Source organism: Candida parapsilosis, contig 005569, assembly GCF_000182765.1.
Source record: "Candida parapsilosis strain CDC317 annotated contig 005569".
Lineage (NCBI taxonomy): Eukaryota > Fungi > Ascomycota > Pichiomycetes > Serinales > Debaryomycetaceae > Lodderomyces > Lodderomyces parapsilosis.
The window spans coordinates 2,070,207-2,090,388 of NW_023503278.1; the positions used below are offsets into that span (position 1 = coordinate 2,070,207).

The 20,182-nt window shown below is 38.0% G+C and overlaps 6 protein-coding genes across 6 annotated transcripts; 2 read left to right on the top strand and 4 right to left on the bottom strand. All coding sequences in view use genetic code 12, as the record gives it.

The window, feature by feature from the left end:
- Positions 1-729: 729 nt before the first annotated feature.
- ZCF17 (Zcf17p) lies at positions 730-3,219 on the top strand (the record flags this gene model as incomplete). The annotated part of the gene is made up of 1 exon (XM_036807267.1): positions 730-3,219. The coding sequence occupies one exon, from the start codon at positions 730-732 to the stop codon at positions 3,217-3,219; it is 2,490 nt and encodes an 829-aa protein (XP_036664121.1).
- Positions 3,220-3,409: 190 nt separating this feature from the next.
- Positions 3,410-5,920, bottom strand: CPAR2_109800 (uncharacterized protein; the record flags this gene model as incomplete). Its single annotated transcript, XM_036807269.1, has 1 exon — positions 3,410-5,920. One exon carries the CDS (start codon positions 5,918-5,920, stop codon positions 3,410-3,412), a length of 2,511 nt encoding a protein of 836 aa, XP_036664122.1.
- A 2,771-nt stretch (positions 5,921-8,691) lies between these two features.
- CPAR2_109810 (tRNA methyltransferase) lies at positions 8,692-10,920 on the bottom strand (the record flags this gene model as incomplete). Its single annotated transcript, XM_036807270.1, has 1 exon — positions 8,692-10,920. One exon carries the CDS (start codon positions 10,918-10,920, stop codon positions 8,692-8,694), a length of 2,229 nt encoding a protein of 742 aa, XP_036664123.1.
- A 3,047-nt stretch (positions 10,921-13,967) lies between these two features.
- Positions 13,968-14,876, bottom strand: CPAR2_109830 (exosome non-catalytic core subunit; the record flags this gene model as incomplete). The annotated part of the gene is made up of 1 exon (XM_036807271.1): positions 13,968-14,876. One exon carries the CDS (start codon positions 14,874-14,876, stop codon positions 13,968-13,970), a length of 909 nt encoding a protein of 302 aa, XP_036664124.1.
- A 207-nt stretch (positions 14,877-15,083) lies between these two features.
- On the bottom strand, positions 15,084-17,306 carry CPAR2_109840 (ubiquitin-binding SDF ubiquitin ligase complex subunit; the record flags this gene model as incomplete). Its single annotated transcript, XM_036807272.1, has 1 exon — positions 15,084-17,306. The coding sequence occupies one exon, from the start codon at positions 17,304-17,306 to the stop codon at positions 15,084-15,086; it is 2,223 nt and encodes a 740-aa protein (XP_036664125.1).
- Positions 17,307-18,673: 1,367 nt separating this feature from the next.
- On the top strand, positions 18,674-20,173 carry ZPR1 (zinc finger-containing protein; the record flags this gene model as incomplete). The annotated part of the gene is made up of 1 exon (XM_036807273.1): positions 18,674-20,173. One exon carries the CDS (start codon positions 18,674-18,676, stop codon positions 20,171-20,173), a length of 1,500 nt encoding a protein of 499 aa, XP_036664126.1.
- Positions 20,174-20,182: the final 9 nt, after the last annotated feature.

A 20,182-nucleotide genomic window follows, 5' to 3' on the forward strand; every position in this document is an offset into this window, starting at 1 on the left:
CATATATATATATATTTATAAGAAGGTACAGTAAGTAGTAAGTGAAATAAGGTGTTGAACAAAAACATGAACATGAGTAAAAACTTTTTGTGACAAACTTCAACTCTACGTTGGTTTCCTTGGTTCCTATTGGCTTTCACTGTGTTGTACGTCCTATAAATAGCTTTTTACTACACCTCTCTTCTCTTATTAAGGAAAAATTCTTTTTTGTTTTTGTGAAGAGGAAGGGCAAAAAAAGAAAAACATCCAATCGGAAAAATTAGTTCAAACGACACAGAGGTAGACACACAGAAACAGACACACAGACACACAGACACACAGACACACAGAGGCACAGAGGCAAAAGCAGAGGCAGACGAAAAAAAAAAAAAAGAAAATTTAAGTTGTCTGTCGTTTTTGTTGTTTTTGTTGTTTTTGTTGTTTGTCGCACTCAAAATCGTAATTGATCACTTTATTGGGTTTTTGTTCATACTTTTGATCATCATCATCATCTTCACCATCAAAGAACGAAAGAACGAAAGAACGAAAGAAAGAACGAAAAAAAAAAAATTTACTATAGACTATAAACTATAAGCTATAAGCCATAAGCTATAAAGGAAAGAAACACTGTACTACTTACTGCAACCTCCCTCCATCCTTGCCAAATCATTTTTATTTTTTTTTTTTTTTTTTTTTACCTACCTTTTCTGTTTATACCACATCCATATACATTATTGATTGTGTTTCACCATGACAAAATCATCCTCAACCACACCAACAAGCAAGAGGAAAAGACATACAAACTCCAAATTGGGCTGTGCCAACTGCAAACGCAAAAAGATTAGATGTGATGAGAGTTTACCCCTGTGCAAAAACTGTTTAAAGGGTAAAAAGGACACTTGCTCGTACTTGTCGTTGTCACAAGATGCCATTGAAAAGATTAAATTGACTCATTCTTTGAGAAATTGCCAAAATAAGTTGCTTAATTCAAATTACAGGTTACCTGCAACAAATGTGATTACACAATCATCATCATCATCATCATCATCAAGAGCAAGATCAAAAGCAAGATCACAAAGTTTAGCTTCAATAGAAGGTGACACCAAAGAGACTAAATTCAGCAACATTGCTTCTTTTACTGATGATGGAAGCAGTGGCTGTGGTAACATATTGGAGTTTAAATTTGAACTTGCTGATTTACCAGTACTCATACCTTCAATCACTTATCCTCCTTTGCAATACAATAATCTTTCAATGCAAGATTTTACCAATGAATTTAAAGTTATCAATGACTTTGATAGTGATGACTACTACACCACTGGCTCACCAACTAATTCACAAACTGAACCTTTAACAACAACAACAACCACGAAAAAGAGTCATTTATTACCTAATGGGTTCGAACACCAAATTACATTCAATGCTTTCAACCCAAGAGCATTTAAACGAGTTAATTCAGCTCATACAGCCAATACTACAACCCCAGTAGTATCCGATTATAGTCTTCATTTATTTATTGGTAAAAACACCTTGTTGGATTACATGAGTGATTTAGTGTTGGATAATATGTCTGATTGGACATTGAGTATGGCTGTACAACTTGTGGGTATAGCTATACATTTAAATCACTTGAGGTCAAAACCAGCTTCTTTAAAAGAGAGTGACGATACACAACTTGTCCAGTGTCTTGAAAATCATGTTGCAAACTCATTTGACAAATGCTGTTGCATGTTGCAATCAAGAGTACAACAAATTCAACAAAGAAATAGCCTGCCCAAACACAAGCCCTGTAGTAGCAACGAAGCTGGTTATGATTTGGAATTGGCTGCTTATACGGGCAATTTCTTAACTTTTACTTCAATCATGCTCAAAATGGGTGTCAAGACCCATTTTGAAACTTTGAAATTACCCTTGCTTGCATACAATACTTATGCCCAATTGTATGAAGCATCAAGTTCTAACAAAAGCAAATTGTTATCAGTTGCTTCTTTATTGAAGAAGAATCTACAATATAATGTCATTAGTGTCAATGTGCCCTCATACAATCCACAATTTCTATTTGAAATTGAATCTAATTTACGAAGTCTTGAATTTATATTCACTGCTGATACATGCACATTATTTAAATTACAAAAACCACTCAATTCATCATCATCTTTGTCAATGGTTTACAGTCAATTTGAAACTTTAAAGTCACAATATTCATCATTGATGAAATTCATCAAGGATAAAGTATTAAACATTGTATTTGCATTACGTGATGAATCTAGTGTTTCGGTATACCCCATAAATGCATTATTTGACGTATTACAAACCTGGCACGCAATGTGTCCACCACAAGCCTTGGTCAACAACAACAACAACTGCAACAACAACAACAGCAATAACAACAAAAACAACTTTTCAACAACCCATAATACATTTTTATCCAATTACGACGAATCAGTATTTATAAACACCTTATCCACAACATTGTACAGTTACTATAGCGCCGTTGCCAGCTCCCTTGATGCAGTTTTCCCCAGTTGCAAATACTTGTTTAGTTTGAGCTTCATCTTGCCCGTGAGTCAATGGTTTAGCACCAATAAGGAAAACTTGACGGTGCCGAAATATAACCCCTATATCAAATCGTTTCATTCATCTAGTCATGGGATCGATGAGTTGTTGCAACGACATATCATTTATGCGTCGAGATTGTATGCGTTTTTTAAACGCCGGTTTGTGTTTTATCATAATAATATCAAGTGGTGTAATTACTATGGCGATGAAACTTTGCAAACTGGTGATGATAATGATAATAATGATGAGAGGATGAAGAGTAGAAAATTGACAAATGTGAATGAAGTTGCAATCAAGAGTTTTAATACCACATTGATACGACCAGAACATTATCCAACTAGAGATAAATCTGGAAACACAAACAACACAAACAACACAAACAACACAAACAACACAAACAACACAAACAACACAAACACAAACATAACCACATGCATCTCCTTCACGCGTGAAGACGACCCCCTAGTGAAGAACTTGTACGCACGTAATATTGAAACGTTGGATATCTTTAATGAATCATCAATACTCCAATTTGATTACGAGTCAATGTTGCTCCTCAAGGATTATCGATCATTTGACGATGAATGCGAAGTTAGTCGTGAAGTATTGAGCGTGGGGGATATTCGTGATCATTATGAGGATCGTATTGCCATTTTGACAAGACTGAGTCGTGATTGGTAGAGTTGGAGTTGGAGTTGGAGTGGGAATAATATAGACGTTTTTATTTTTTTTATTTTTTTTTATTTTTTTTATTTCATTATTCTTTTTTGCATTTCAGTAGAGGGTAATTTCTCTTCAAACTAGTACTATGTAATACTATTTACTTTACTGATGATGAATGCCCTTGAAGCTAACCACCTCTTTGAAACAATTAAACTTTGCTCCCATTTCCGTTTCCATTTCCGTTTCCGTTTCCGTTTCCATTGCCATTAGAGCCATTGCCATTAGAGCCATTGCCATTAGAGCCATTGCCATTTCCGTTTCCACCACCTCCCCCACCACTTACACTAGCAGAATCCGATTTAAAAAAACAATAGGAATCAAGAATCTCCTTATACGACTTGCTTTTCAAATCACTGTTAAACGCAGTTGATCGACCAGTAGATAAATTGCCCTTTATCGAGGCACTTGCTTTTGAACTCAAATTCAAATTCAAATTGAATTGGCCAGTATTCTTATTATTATTCGTACCAGTGGTAGTCTTGAATTTTGACTTGTATTTGGGTTCAGTTGTTGTTGTTGCAGGGTCTCTATCTTCAAGCGAATCGAGATCTTGATCGAGTTGGTGGTTTTGGCCGCGGTTGTTGGATGCACCAGCGTTGATTTTGCTGCTGCTGCTGCTGTTGTTGTTGTTGTTGTTGTTGTTGCCACTGGTGAGCTTCGTTGGTTTTCCAGTTTTGCTATTGTTGATGGTACGTTGCAGTTTTATTTGTGCGTCTCCGGTATTCTTCAACAACTCTTCGATATTCTCTCGAAGACTGGTTACACCACCACCACTAGTATCTACATCCAGAGTAACAATGGCATCACTATCGTTAGCTTCATCGTCAGCAGCACCACCAGTGACACCGGGACTATTGTAGCTAATCCCCGAATCAGATCCAACTCGTTTAAGATAACTGCTGGAATACCGCGGCTTCATCGTGTGATCTTGCAACTTTGAATCCTTATTCTCCAAATTATAAAAATGATGCTTTCGTTGTGGTGGTGGATGATGACAAATTCTCGATTTAACCAATTTGACCAAATAATTTTGAAATCTATTATTATCCCAATACTCATGCCCTTGTGTACAATACTTGATGCAAAATTGGTACCTTCTTTCCTTTTGATAATCACCGTAGCTAGATCCTCGAAACACGTCACCACTGGTAGAGGAGGAGCTACTGCCACTACCACCATCCTCACTCAATGAATCAGTGGACGAGTTTTTCGACATTTTAAATGTGTTGAATAAATTTTCAAGCGGAATCTTAAACGTGAATCGATCATAATTGTTTTTCGCCAACACATCAGCTTTTTCTTCAGTATATGTCGTGGGGATCTCAATAATTGTCATCCAATTGTCAACAGAGTATCGTACAGTCAAGTACTTCTCAAAAGCAAGATTTTTGACCGCAATGTGACCAAACAAGTATTTCTTATCAGCCGAAATGAATAATCGTTCGAGAAATACTGGTGTTCCTGTTTCAATTCGTTTCAAATACGACAATGGTGCAAAATTTAACAATTGCAAATCCCATTTGATCTCTGAAGTTGAAGTTGTTGCTGATGTAATGGGATACTTTGTATCTCCCAAACTGAAATTATGCAAATCATCATGATTATATTTATTGCGTGATTTGCGAACACCACCACCTCTTGAACTGATTCTTTTCACATCGTCGTCAACATCGTCTTCGTCACTGTATGTGTACCCGTAGTTGTAGTTGCTGCCAAATGTGCCCGTGCCATAATAACCATCATCATCATCATCGTTGTCATCATCGTCGTCATCATCGTCGTCATCGTAATCATCGGACGAATCTACATGTGCACCAAAATTGGGCGAGTTGCTGGCTGATATAGTTTTAGGGGTATCCTTCTTTTTAAAATATCTTATATCGGAATTTCCAAAATGAACTTTAAAAGTTGGTGTTGATGGTAATGATTTTGATCTTGTTACTGATTTGAGTGCTGATTTATGGTTAAAATAGTCTGGTGGTGCAAAATGATCATTATTTGTGTCTAGCGTTGATTGTATTGGTTGTGGTGAATGTGGTTGTGAGTGTGGTTGTTGCTGCTGATGTATTGGTGTTGGTGAAGGGCTAGCAGTGGGTGATTTATCCAGCTGGGACGTAGAAGGAGATGAAGAAGATGAAGAAGATGTCAGTGTAGTATGGGTGGTTGCGTCAACAAGTTCTTGCGATTGTAATTGTGATTGTGGCGTTGGCAGTTGTTGCAGTTGTTGCAGTTGTAGTTGTCGCCGTTGTTCGGGTGAGTATGACAAAGTCTTGTTGAATATGCTGTTTTCTCTGGTTCTATCATTAGATTGTGTAAAAAAGCTCTGTGATCTCGAAGGCTTATGTATAAAGCTCATGGATAGTGGTGTTGGTGAAGAAGGTGAAGCTTCAGAACTACCATTGGGTGAAGTAGACTCATAAGTAAAAGATCGACGACGGTCACGAGGAGTTGCTGAGTCATTGGAGGAGCTTGAAGTTGGTGGTGCAGTGGGGAGGTTGAATGTATCACCTAATGCCATTGAATGTGATGGTGGTGTTGTTGATGATGTTGTTGTTGAGGAAGAGGCAGAAGATGGAGTTGGCGATGATCTATTGTTGGTACTTGTATCACCTAGTTGGTTCTGATCTCTCCTTGTATATATAGACTCGGTTGTTGCCATTCCCACAAGAGTTCTTTCTTCTTTTTCTATAGTATGTATAGCAGTTGCAGTGATACTTTGATGATTACTATTGAGTCTTGGTCTTTCAGATTGGTTTGTTGTTTGCTATCTGAATGAAAAATTGTGTGTATATGTGTATATGTGTATATGTGTATATGTGTATATGTGAGTGTGTGAGTGTGTGAGTGTGTGAGTTTATGCAAGAAAAATCAATTTGTGGTTATGCCGGAGTTAATGGATGATATATATGCTCTGATTGTGTGATGTGAGGGTAAAGACCAGTATGCTAAGTAATTTATTGATGAGTTGGTGGTGGTTGGGTGGTGGTAGATGAACTGGTGATGAGTAGCTGCTATTTATATATAAAAGGGGAAGGGGGGGGGGGAGTGAATATTTCAAAATTAGTGCTGATAATAATAATAATGATATGATGATGATGATGATTAAATTGTTTGTGTGTGTTAGTTATTAGTTATTAGTTATTAGTGTTAGTGTTAGTGTTAAATAGTGTGTTACACAAATACGTCTGAGTTCAACTTGTGTAAATTGTTAGTAATGGTGGGTAGTGTACTCAATGACAAAAGCGAATGCGTGTGTGTGTGTGTGTGTGTGTCTTTTTCATTGTTTTTTTGTTTCCGCTGTGATCTCCGATTGTATATATCAGGGAGTTACTTCCGGAGTTAAAGAAAAGACTTTGCCACAGTTATAGCCATCATATCAACCCATATGTAGTATGCACACACACATATATATATATACATCAACATTAGACAGAGAATTCTGTCTTTTCTCTAACTGTTGGTTGATTGGGTAGCGATAGACACGTAACATTAAGCACCATTTCTTATGATGGCTGAATTAGAGTTTTATTTTTTTTTTTTTTTGTGTGTATAAGCAAAAAGGGGGAGGGGGGAAGAGGGAGCAAATGGAGACAAGGTGGGGTGTGATTGAACCCAACAGAAATATTTCACCACCACCACTACCACCACTACTACTACTACTACGTTCGTAAAAGAAAGAAGAAAGTGGGATCGTGGTAGCAGTAGCAAGTGTTTGGTGCTATGCACATTGGTGTGATGTGTTACCTCTGGTATCTTTATCTTGTCGTGTGATGATTGTTTGTGTTGGGTGGCTTATAAAAAGTTTTGTTATTGGTGGGGAAATACAAACACACCAACAAGAACAGAAAACAAGGTATATAAAGCATATAGCAAAGATTACGTGTAACTTGTCTATAATCCTTTATGAATACAACTCACATATGTAAGTTACAGAGTGCATACATGTATTATACGTGTGCATAATCCACAAATAAACTGGTTTCTGTGCACATTTTAATAAGCTGATAATCACTTTAGCCATAGCTACATTATGACTAAAGCGTATTTTAATGTAACTGGCAGTGGAAGATGCGGGACATTTAACAAGGAAGCCCCAACATAAAGCTCAACACCACCTGCAAGTTTTAATCGTACTAAAATATATTATATGCCAATGGCTCATTATATTATAACACTCATCAAACAAATACAAGTCCCCTCAAAATGCTAAACATCTAGAACAACATTCAATTAGACAAACTCTATTGAGCTGTTCGAAACACAAGTCACCACAAACTATACAAAACCTATGCCCAGAGATTCGCTCCCAGATATGCATTCAATACAAGTACAATACACCTGCACTCTTCACAACTTTGTATGCAGATCTTTTTAGATCACGCAGGTGCATTTTGGCTAGTTCGTAACCAGGTGATTTCAAAAGTCTAGATCAAAAGTTGCGGAAGAGTGTGGTCTATCATATTAGTGTATTCCCGGGAGCGCATATTGCTTTTCTCAAGTAGCTCCAACCCACACTTAAACACTAAGCACCGCTTATGTGTTCCTCAATATACTGTTCCATTGTACTGATAAACCCTCGAATGATTTAATCGTATGTTATTTTTCTTGTTCCATCTTTGTACCAAGCCCAATCCCTTTTTGTCACTTTTTGTGTTTTGCGATCAACATTCATGACTCTCGTTTGGAGTCTTTTTTTTTGTGTTGATTGAAAAAAAAAGTGGCCGGAAATAACAGGAAATACTGTTCCGAGATGGGGAGAACCTACTACTTTGATTAAAGCTTACTACAATTGAAATGAAGATAATCAAGTCATGAGACGGGATAAGCGGAAAGCTCCGGAGTTGCAAGTCGTAGCCTTTATGAAAGAAGTACCTACAAACAGAGCAAAACAATAAACGAATCATAATAAAGTAGGACAATAATCCTTCTCGGAGATCTTTTATATTTTTTGTGCCGATGAACAACAAGAAAAGATCAACAAAAAAGAAAAAAAAGAAAAAATAAAAATTTGAAACCGAAATCCGAAAACAAAAAAAAAAGAAAAACACGCCTGGCCCAAGACTTCATTTGGCTTCCCCACCCCCAGCCCTCCTTACATATTGAAATAGACCTCATTTAATTTCATCCTCGGTGGGGAATTAAAATTGGACTTGAAAGTATTGAAGATAAAATAATATCCCAAGAAAATATAAGTCATGGAAGATTTGACCAAATCGTTGATTAATTTTTGCGCTTTTTCGGTTTTTTTTTTTTTTTCATTACCCCATTTCGAGATTTACGAGAAAATTGAATTGTCGTAAAAGTCGACACTGCGACATTTTAAATACGTCAGCAAGTGTCAAATTAGACACAATTTTCCACTGACAGAGATAGATGCATAAGAATGCAGAACGGAGTCGTGTGGTTACCTGCATGACAAAAGAATGCTTTCTAATACTCTAATTTATATATACAATTGTAACAACTACCAAATGAATAACAAACAGCACCACCACCAACAATCAAACTTGAATGTGAGTTTAAAGAAACTAAACCAAATCCAATGAAAATTGGTGGATGTTTTATGCTCACACTAGACGGAATCTCAACACTTTTGAACGTCAATTTATCCAATTGCAAAGTAAGGATACTTGTCTTGTTAGTCAAGATTGTTTCTGAACAAACGCCACCAACAATCAAGAGCTTTTCCTCGTGATTATTGTCAATCAATTGTCCTTGACTGCCAATTCGAGCAAACATTGGATGTTGCAAAATCACATCAAGTGTAATTTGGTTTGAGTCATGGTTGATTGTGAATTTATATAATCGGTCATTGACTCGAGGTAAATGACTCTCGTTGAATCCTCCATAAATGTATCCTTCTCTCTTTTCTTGATTGAAGACTAATGTTGCACTGTACATGTTGTCAATATACTCGCCTCGTATTTCAAGAGTTTGGATTTTGTTGGTTTTTGCATTTAGTAGAATAAATGGGTCGCGACTCAAAGTTTCTGGTAATCCACCGAAAATGAGCAAAGTATCGTCATTTATAGCCACTGCTGAATGCCTAGCTCTTGGTGCATCCAATTGACCAACCCTAAACCAATTGTGGCCATCAAATGTATAGATGTCATCTTTAACATCACCTGGTCTGGTTCTACCTCCAGTAAGTAACAAGTTCGCACCAACATTGGTTAATTGATGACACATACGAGGTTGTGGGATGTGCGTTGACTCATGTTGCAATAACTTGCCAACTTTGCCGAATTCATAGTCCACAATAATTGTCTCATTGGTTCTTGTTTGTTTCAATCCACCATGCACGTAAATATTCTCATTCAATTTACTACATGCGGGGAATTTAACTTGTAATAAATCAACATCATCATTATCAAATCGATCATCAATGCTCAACTTTACCTCCTCGTCAACTTGCAATACAACAGCTTCCTTTTGTGCATCAACATCATCATCAACCTGAAAGTCAAGATTCAATTTCTCATCATAAACCAACTGTAATTCATCATTAGTTGCATGAAGAACAATATAATGTTGACAAAACAAAATAAACTCTTCCCATTCATCAAACTCCTCCACTTGCATCATCTTACTCTTTACCTCCTGCTCCTCTTCTTCAATCAACAATTGCCAGTTTTCAAAAAGGTTTCTCACTTCTGCAAATTTGTAATACTGTTCAAACCGACTCAATTGTAGCAGTTTTGTAGGGTATTGCTCAACACACTGGATGGGGTTTCGTAAATGTGCGAAATGGTACAACATCTTTGTTGCAAATGCGTTTTGGGCACCATCGGGCATGATTTGTTCCAATATGATGAAATTTGAGTTGGCAGTGTTTGAAGATATTTCAATTACTGGGTTAGCACATTGTGGTTTCATGTATGCTAATGAAACTTCAGCAATGAAAACATTCATTTCATTAGATGACTTGGACAATGATGATGGTGCATTCTTTTGGGTGAAGAAGTGATCAACAATGTGTTGATACTGGGTTAAGTTTTTCAAATCACATCCAATTAATTTGTAATTGACAGTGTTCAATTTACACATTGCATCATCAGTGGGCAATTCCTCGCCAATTAGTTGCTTGATTTTTTGTGATTTCTGAATCATGGCATATTTCTCTTGTACCAAGTCTGGATAATCGATATCAAAGAAATTAACATCAATTTCATCATTACCACCCCAATTGAATCCTTTATTCCTAATACTCAATACTTGGAAAGGTAATGGGTCAAACCCACATCCCAAGTTAACCACATTTACAACTTTCTTTTTTTCACCACTCTCGCCTCTCTCCACGTGCGCTTCCACATCTTGTTCACCCCATTGACTACTGCCAATAATTTTATACAATGTCTGTCGTACACTCTCCATACGTATCCAATACCCTCGATTAATAGCTGGCGACCTTCGATCTCGTCTCAGTGATGGGACGAATTCACTAAACCATGTCCCCAATTCTGGATGCAACTGCGCGAAGTACAATTTTTCAACACTACGTTTGGATACAATTGATGAATTGTTGGTTCCTTGAACTTGTTGATCATTGTAGTGTTTTCGTCGTTGTTCTTTTTCTTTTCTCTTCTGTTGCTGCTGCTGCTGCTGCTGCTGTTTTGATAGAGTCTCAAGAGAGGAGGTTTTGACTTTTGTTGTCGTCATTTATAGGGTGGGGTCAACGCGCTGATATATGACTTTCTTGGTTTTGTTGAGAAAAGTGTGGTTAAAATACTTTGACAGGATGAGCATCTTGAAAAATTAACGTTACACAAAATTGCTCTATCGCTACCATCGCCATGCAAATTAAAGCGCCAGAAATAAAAAAAACACCGACGAAATCAATTGTTGTTCTAGCTTCCTTTTTACTGCAAAATCAAAGCTCAACTCGATGATGAAACGTACTCATGAATGAGTTTTGGACAAAAGAAGATTTCTCAAATTGGGAATGATTCTGCTCTCGATTCAAACCTCATGCTCAAAGCTTTTCGAGTTCAATGGTAAACCCTTTTTGATAAGTTTACACCCATGCGAAATCTCGAATCGAGTAATTTCTAACCTAAGTTTCATCGACGTGATGCCACTTTCACATCAAAAGAAATACCCAATTCTTCAACTGTACCCAAATTTGAAAGAAGCAGTTTGTCGATTGCTTCAACAGAAGTCAATCGTATGGTTTAGGACAATGGATCTCAGTCAACATTGAAATGCTAGTCTATATCGAATTGTGGGACATTCAATACAAAGGCTTGTTTTCCACAATCTTTGAAGCACGTTCCTATCGAATATTGTGCTTGCAACGAGATCACACCCATGTTTGGAATTTTACAAAATTTGAAAGGTTTACGCATATATCATAGTTTTATAAAACATGCCGCTTGTGGTTTTGCAACAACCTGGATTGACGTATTGGATGTTTCATATAATGAAATCGAACAAGTAAATCTACAGTTTTCTCCGAACTCGATGACAAATTTAGAAGTAGTTCGTTTGAATTATACTAAACGGTTGGCTAATTTCAACTTGGCTTTGATCGGTCGTGGCATGTCTGGTGTCTAGCATCCCAAGCTACGGGAAATATTTTAACCGGTGTCAACAAGTGCATGAATGAAAATCAAAAATTGCAATTCATTGCGTCGTTGCAAAAATTGGTTAAATCTTCGTGTTTTGATTGTATCACTCCTCCTAGAATTTGGCCCCTTTGTTGCTTCGCGTACCAGGATGAGGTTGCAGGTGCGTTACTTCTGAAGGATGTATATTCGGACTTTAGGGACAATTGGGACTCTCGTTATTTAAGCTAAATGAGGCTACGACGCCAAATTTGTGTTTTAAGTGAAACCCATAAGCTTCACAAAGCTTGTAGATCATTAATTTGTCGATAAAAACTTAAAGCACAATGTCGAAGTAACACGGATTCTCGATTTTGAGGAAATGGCGTCTGTGGGTGCTCTTCGTCAAACATCAAACCATAATTCCAACGTGAGTGTTGCAAAAGAAGAATAAAAGAAAAATCAAGGAGGAGAAAGAAAAGAAAGAAACAGAGGACAGGTTTAAGTCTTTCATCAAGCAACTTGGGGGAAAAATATGGACTACACGGCTCACAAGTCAGCTTTGGAAATAGCTGATGAAACAAGCAATCCAGCGTGAGCGGAAACAGTAAGCCAATTGTGCTTGGATGAAACCGATGAAGCTATGGAATCTGTTTGCATGGATTGTTTTATGAATTCCACTTTGAGTTTGTTCGAATTTCTGGATATGGCCCACATCGTACCAGAAGTTCCTTTTATGAAGGAGTTAAAGGTGACTATGCAGGGTAATGTACCCGACAATAGGTTGGACGAATTTTCATGTTTCCTTCAAAAAGCTGCTGCAATTACAAACTTCACCAAGCCCCCGTATTTCGAGGAACTATGTAATTCTGCATGGTTCAGAGGAGCAGTCTACTATATTGTCAACATATTTACTTACGTTGCAACAAATTCCGTTCCTCGGAACTTCAATCTAGTGCGCTTTGAAAAGCTGGTTATATCATTGTACATGCTTTAATTTTTGCCTGTCTCGTACTACCAAGGATCCGAAAACAAATCAGTCACTTTAACTGGGGTCATTTTCGATCGATGGGTGATTACGCAAACGGAGAATGCAAATAATAGGAAATGGGAAATCAAAAAGATCCACAGAAAGATTTTGCCACAATTTTTCTACATCAGTATCGGTCTGTTTCATAATGAAGCAACCTTTGAGTTTACTTTTGAACCATTCTTATATTCACATGCAAAGTTTTTAGACATGACCATAACCCATGGAAACTACGTATCCCTCAATGAAGGAGGGGTATATTTGGATGTGGTGTTTGCGAGTGGCGAGGTGATAGTATTTGAAGTCAAAAACAGAAGGCTCCGGGCTTCCTTAATACGAATGAAGATAAACACAAATCAATCTTGAGTCAGCTCACGAAATACTCATTGGCAATGGAACTAGCTGAAAAAGAAGAGGGAATTTCAATTTGCCTCGTTTCTGACGATGCCGTTGTTGGGACGACAATGAAGATCGTTGCTACCTTGAAGTTCTCGGATGGTTACATTAAAATTGTTGAAGTGTCCTACGTGAACCATGAATATTCAAACTCAAATACTCATGGGCTTTTTGCGGCGCTTGGTGTTTTAAAACAAGCTATCAGTCTTTCCAATAAGTTGCAATTGCTTATCAAAGAAGATGTTTGTCAGAAGTACGCAAATAGAGAGTGCAATCAAGTAGCAAACTAGAAGAGCAGAATGTAACAGAACAAGAACCCTCACCACCAGAGCGATAAAAAATCATTTCACGTCTAAAGATTTGCTAGATATTTTCGAGTGTAGCTAGATTTCTTGCTAAATATTGGAAATAGTTAAATATTTGCTAATATTAACCATAGGTTGTGGTTGTTGATGCCAATAATAAAGGAAGAACAAGAGCTACCTTTGTGAGGTCTTCATGGACTGACTCCTCAAGTTCACGATCTTTTTAGCTGTGTAGCCAAGTTCGAGGGAAGACCTCGCGTCCCGAATCGATATCAAATCATTCCCAATTCACCACAATATCAAGTCCCTTTGATAACCTCTTGTTTCGTTCCTGACCACACACCGATAGTTATTGCGAAAATACGAGGTACTCATTGATCCCGATTTCTGCACTACCCCTTATTCCCCATACTAACTGTTTGTTATATTCACTCACTTGCTCTTAAATGCAGCTTGTAAATGCAGCTTAAACCCATCTGGAGGGCTAGTTTGACAGCGTCTCAAATAATCTACTGCACACAATGTATCTTTTAAGTTTTTAATATTCGCAGCTCTTATACTTTCTGCATCATCGCCATCACCAACGCGGTCACTTCTACTCTTCATTAGAGCATCATCGTCTTCATCATTACCATTTGCACCACCACCACCGACACCACCTCCTTGATTCAGTTGTTGTTGTGCTGATCCTTTCTCATTACGTAACCCCTCACCACACTTTATCCAAATCCTGCCATTAATCCCCACAGCAATTTCAAATTGGACTCGAGTAGCCAATACCTCCAAAACGAGCAGTTTAGGATTAAACAACAACTCACGAGCAAAATTCATGGCAACATCATCAATAACAAACCCAGAATCATCTAAGATTCCAAACCCACCCAGTTCACGATTATTTGACGCATCAAAGCACTCCAACTCAGTTTCAAATGTCGAGTCATTATCATCATTGACTACTCTTGCATATACAACTTGTCCCACGTTCAAATTGGGTCGGTTTTTGCGACTGGCGTTGGGGAATGACATGAATGATAATAGCACTGGGGGTGAGTAATTTTGTAAGGAGACTTTGTAGTAGTCGCCCATGGATCCGGTGATTGTGCCAATTACAAAATCGTTGTTCTGTGGAATGTATCGCTTGGTGTTGGATTCTATGTATAAGAGCTGCTGCTGTTGTTGTTGTTGAGTCCTTTGATCGATATGGAGGATACCGGCGGTTGAAGGGATGAGATTTTGTGATTTGGGTTCTTTGTAAACTCCAGGACCTATCTTGGTTTTGGTGGTTGTTGATGATGGGAGTTCTATAGGAAGCTTGTCCCCTGGTACTACTATTGACGACATTTGTATGTGTTGAAGAAGGGAGTATTACTGTCAGAGATGAGATATGCAGATTTTCTGCGAAATTTCGTGCTTTTCGACTACGCTACCACACTTAAGATGGTTTACACTTTACTACGAATACATCATCACTAAATTTATCGAATTACATAAAATTTTACATACGAATCTAGTATTAAAATGCTACAGAGCGCCCCTCCCCCCACCAGCTTAATCAAAGCAATACATTCTTGCTTCGCCATTTTCCAATCCCGACACAAACCTGGAATCACTCAAAGCAACACAAGATACACTGGCAGCATTACCAAACGTATGCAAACATTTTCCATTTTGTAAGTCCCATACTTTGATCATGCGATCATGAGCTCCACTAATGATTCGAAATGTGTCGGCAGCAATTGACCATACGCCTTCAATGTGGCCGAATTGGGTGCGGATGCATTTCCCGGTTGTCACATCCCATAGCTTGATGGTGTTGTCAAGGGACGAAGTGAGAATATGGGTCGGGAATGAGTTTGTTGCCGGAACCAAACTGCGTACCGATGAAGAGGAGGAAGAAGAGGCGGTGCCCAAGTTTGTTGGTGGTTGATGTTGTGAAGAAGATGGCAATTGATGCGTTGGTGATGACAGTGCATCAGGTTGATGTGCGTGAAGCTGCAGTTGTTGTTGTTGTTGCCTTACCCTATCGCTTTGCTCTTGTTCACTTTCGCCTTCACTTACATCCTCGATCAAATCCTCTTTATAAGTCAATGGAATCACACACTGCACTTGTCCAATATGACCATTATTATCCATGCCACCAAAAGTCATGAGACATTGATTGGTATTCATATCCCACATTCGAATAGTTGTATCGTCACTAGCACTAAATATTGTATTTGAGCCCGGGTGGATCTTGACACAATTGACCCAATCAGTATGACCACGCAATGTATAGCATGTTCTTGAATCAACGTGCCAAACACGAACAGTGCCATCAGCTGATCCCGAGACGATGGACTTGTTTGAAAAATCGACTGAAACAACAGCATCATCGTGTCCTCTATAAGTGGCAATGCATTGACCTGTGTGATAATTCCATACTTTGATAGTCGAATCTAATCCACCAGTGATTAATTTCTGGTTATCAAATACTAATGACCGTACACCTTTGGTATGACCAGTTAATGTCTTGACACATTCACCAGTTTCAACTTTCCATATTTTAATTGTCGAATCATATGAGCCGGTCATTAGATATTTTCGGTTAAATTGTAAACAAGTAATACCATCCTTATGGCCAATAAAAGACTTCATCTTGTAAACTCCTTTGCGCCAGTTCTTTTCCAACTTAAACCTCTCTGAGTAAACCGATTTCCAAGGGCGTTTCTTGAGTAGTGGGGAAGTGGTAGTTGGTTTTGAATCAACTTTGGCTTTTTTACGCTCCGGCTCATCTGGTGTGCGTTGTGTAACAACCGATTGCCCCTGTTGTGATGCAGTTTCGTTGGCTTCTCTTGCTTCTCTTGCAGCATCTTCATTTCGTCTAATTGGTTTGATCTCTTCCTCAGTCATATCTCTTGCTCGCTTCATGTGCATCAAGGGAAGTCCCCAACCACAATTTGGGCATTTACGATCGATGTGTTGCTCACACATGTGATGCCAAACTCGATCATCATCGGCTAATGTTTTCCATTTCCGTGACACTTGTGCCGCATTACAAAGACTATTGCAATCTAAATAACAAAGTATTTTCAAAGCAATTTCTTGTGGTAAAGTTGAAATAAAATCAATTTTAATTAAAGATGCCACTTCTTGTGAAACAAATGACAATTGGGGGAAGCAACACTGCGTTAAAATACCTTGTAAAATCAATTTACGATGATGTTCTGGGGCAGCACTGAAAATAGACCAAACATGACTGATAGCTTCTTGATCTCTATTGGGTAAGTCTTCTAGTTTCTCTTGTAATTTTTTCATCTTTACTTCATCCGTTTGCTTGTTACAAGTTATATCTGGGTTATGACGATAGCAGTACTTGTGAAAGTTATCTTTTGGTATTAGGCTTTGATCACTGATATGTTTCACTAAAAATGGAGTAACCACTGAAACATCTTGGTTGGGGATGTTAGACACTGGTGAATTTGAACTAGGGTTGGATGGCGGAGACAACGGCACAAGTGTTTGTGCCTTCAAATTATTTGGGGCAGAGTCTGTGATAATTGTGGATTTGATAGACGAGTGAGACGGTAGTATAGATGGAGATGATTGTCTTGACATGGCTGGTGTGGCATGTCTTGAACCTGAACCTGAACCTGAACCTGAACCTGAACCTGAACCTGACCCTGTAATCTCTTCACTTGACGATGTGGTTGAGTTGATGATTTGGTTGAAGTTGCTTGTAGTGGCGTGAGAAGAGACCTGCTCGTCAGATGCACAGTTGTTTTGCAAGTTCATACGGGGGGTAGCGGTGAAGGTGATTTATAGACTGTGGTTGTGTTGAAAAAAATATTTGCACTTGAGATCAAGAGAAGCAGTTGTGTGTATATTCAAAGTGAATAGTGGGTTATGCTCGTAATAGATCAGAAAACGGATCAGACGGTGCTGAGTGAATAGTTTGTTTATCCAGTATTGGTGTGAAACTTGAACTTTGTTGGTTGTAAATCAACTATAGTGGTTGTTCTCTTCTCTATAAAAATATGGTAAAGTAAAATTGTGTGTGTGTGTGTGTGTGTGTGCAAAAATAATATTAAATGCGTGGAATTACGTTTGGGTCTTCTTTTCTTTTTATTGTCTTTGTTGTTTCTACTATTGTCATTTGTTTTCCTAAAGTGTGGCTTTCTATTTTGTCACTTTGCACGTACTTTCTTTTTCACCCAACAACAACCGATCGGTTCGGGAACAAAATGATCATCTTTTGAAAGCATTTGTGTACAATAATCAATACATAGATGACTGACTAAGGAAAGTCTAAAGACATGTAAGTTCACACAAAGGCATTATAGTATGCTTGTTACACGCACTTGTGGAACAGCAAAGTGTGAATAGGAAAGCTTATGGTCATCCCATTAAAACGTCCAGATAACAAGTATTCACGTGACTAGGTTGAAGCCCACCTTTCAGCTTAAAGGCACAAAAAATAGATTAAACTGTGTTTATCGCATCAAATTGTGGTGGCTCTTACGAAAAGTACTTTCAAGAAATGCCATATCAATGGATGATGGAACTCCGAAACTAGAGATAAAAAATGAGGATTGATAAGATAACTGTGTTTCATTCCACCACATAAACTATTCACGCCACACATTTTGCATCAACTTCAACTGTTGTTTGAATCAAAATTTCTACGTATTGAATTAAGACTGAACTCATAGGGGATCAGAGAAGCTTTTAGGACATCGTGATTGTTATATCGTTACGAAATGTGTTGTATTTAGTCTGAAGAAGAGGTGAAAACACTCACTAAGAAATTGGTCACGTGCGCGGAGAACTAAATCCGAAATTTTTTTCACGTCATTGAAAAATAGCATCTTTTGTGTAACTCAAGTGTCACACTGTCAAAGAACCCACTTGTATCACTTCAAAAGAAGCCACTATCTACAAAAGGTGGTCGTTGAAATACATTCATCCACAACTCACTTTGCGTTGCCCCGTCACCAAACTCTTCCATCTACAACTCTCGACACAATTGTCTAGATTATTCTAGAAACTTCTACTAGTTTTTCACGTACCTTTCGCAACATCATCTCATCTTTAAAAGAAGAGGCAAAAGAAAAAAAAAAAAAAATATATTGATGCTTTATTATAAACTTTTAATCAGTTAAATGAATAATTCTGATTTTCATATCGACAAGAAAGCAAGATTACTGATGTCAGAAGAGAGCAAAAACAACAACGACACACAAGAGGTGTTCACCAATGTCGGAGATCAAGTCCAGAGTGTAGACAATACGGTTAGACAGACTGGAGCAGCCGATGCGGAAGGTCATCCCGTTCAAGAAGTTGAATCGATGTGTATGAACTGCCATAAGAACGGTACCACTAGAATGCTTTTAACAAGAATTCCTTATTTTAGAGAGATTATTATCATGTCATTTGAATGTCCTCATTGTGGTTTTAAAAATAGTGAAATTCAACCAGCCGCTCAAATTGCGGAAAAGGGAGCAAGATATGTTTTGAAAGTTGAGGATAAGAAGGATTTCAACAGACAGGTTGTCAAGTCGGAAACAGCAACTGTCAGATTTAACGAATTGGATATTGAAATCCCACCAAAGAGGGGTCAATTGATCAATATTGAAGGTATCCTACAAGAAATGATTACCGATTTAGAATCTGATCAAGAGGAGAGAAAAAAATTGCAACCAGAGTTGTACCAAAAGATACAGGAGGTGATTGACAAGATAAAGCTGTACATCAATGCTGAACCTGGCACTTTACCTTTGACTGTTAGTATTGATGATCCAGCTGGTAATTCATGGATAGAATATGTGCCTGGAGAACCATCACATAAATGGGCCATGTATGAATACAACAGAACAGCTGAACAAAATGTGTTTTTGGGACTTATATCAGCCGACGATGTTGCCAAGCACAAGCAAGAAGAGCTAGAGAATAAAAAACAAGCCACTGATGCTAATATCTCATCGAACTTGAACAAAAAAGATGAACCTGCAACAGTGGTTGGCTTATCAGATGCCACTGAAATTGAAAATCTTGAAAATGAAGTACAAACTTTTGATGCCACTTGTTCAGCATGTTACAAGCCATGTTCTACCCACATGAAATCGGTAAATATCCCCCATTTTAAAGAAGTTATAATCATGTCTACTGTATGCGATCATTGTGGATACAAGTCCAATGAAGTCAAGACTGGTGGCGAAATCCCACCAAAGGGTAAAAAGATCACTTTAAAAGTCACTGATCCAGAAGATTTAGCAAGAGACATTTTGAAATCGGAAACATGTGGATTAAATATCCCCGAGCTAAGCTTGGATTTGACACCAGGTACTTTGGGCGGTAGGTTCACTACCATTGAAGGATTATTGAATCAAGTCTCTGATGAATTGCACACACGTGTTTTCACACAAACGTCAGATTCAATGGATGAAGAAACCAAAACTAGATGGGTTGCGTTTTTCGCGAAGTTGCAAGACGCAATTGATGGTAGAGTTGGCTTCACTATTGAAATGGTGGATCCATTAGCTGCTTCTTATATCCAAAACGTTTATGCCCCCGATAATGATCCAAACATGACCATTGAAGAGTTTGAGAGAACTTTTGATCAAAATGAGAGTTTGGGATTGAATGATATGAAAACTGATTAAAGAATTTGT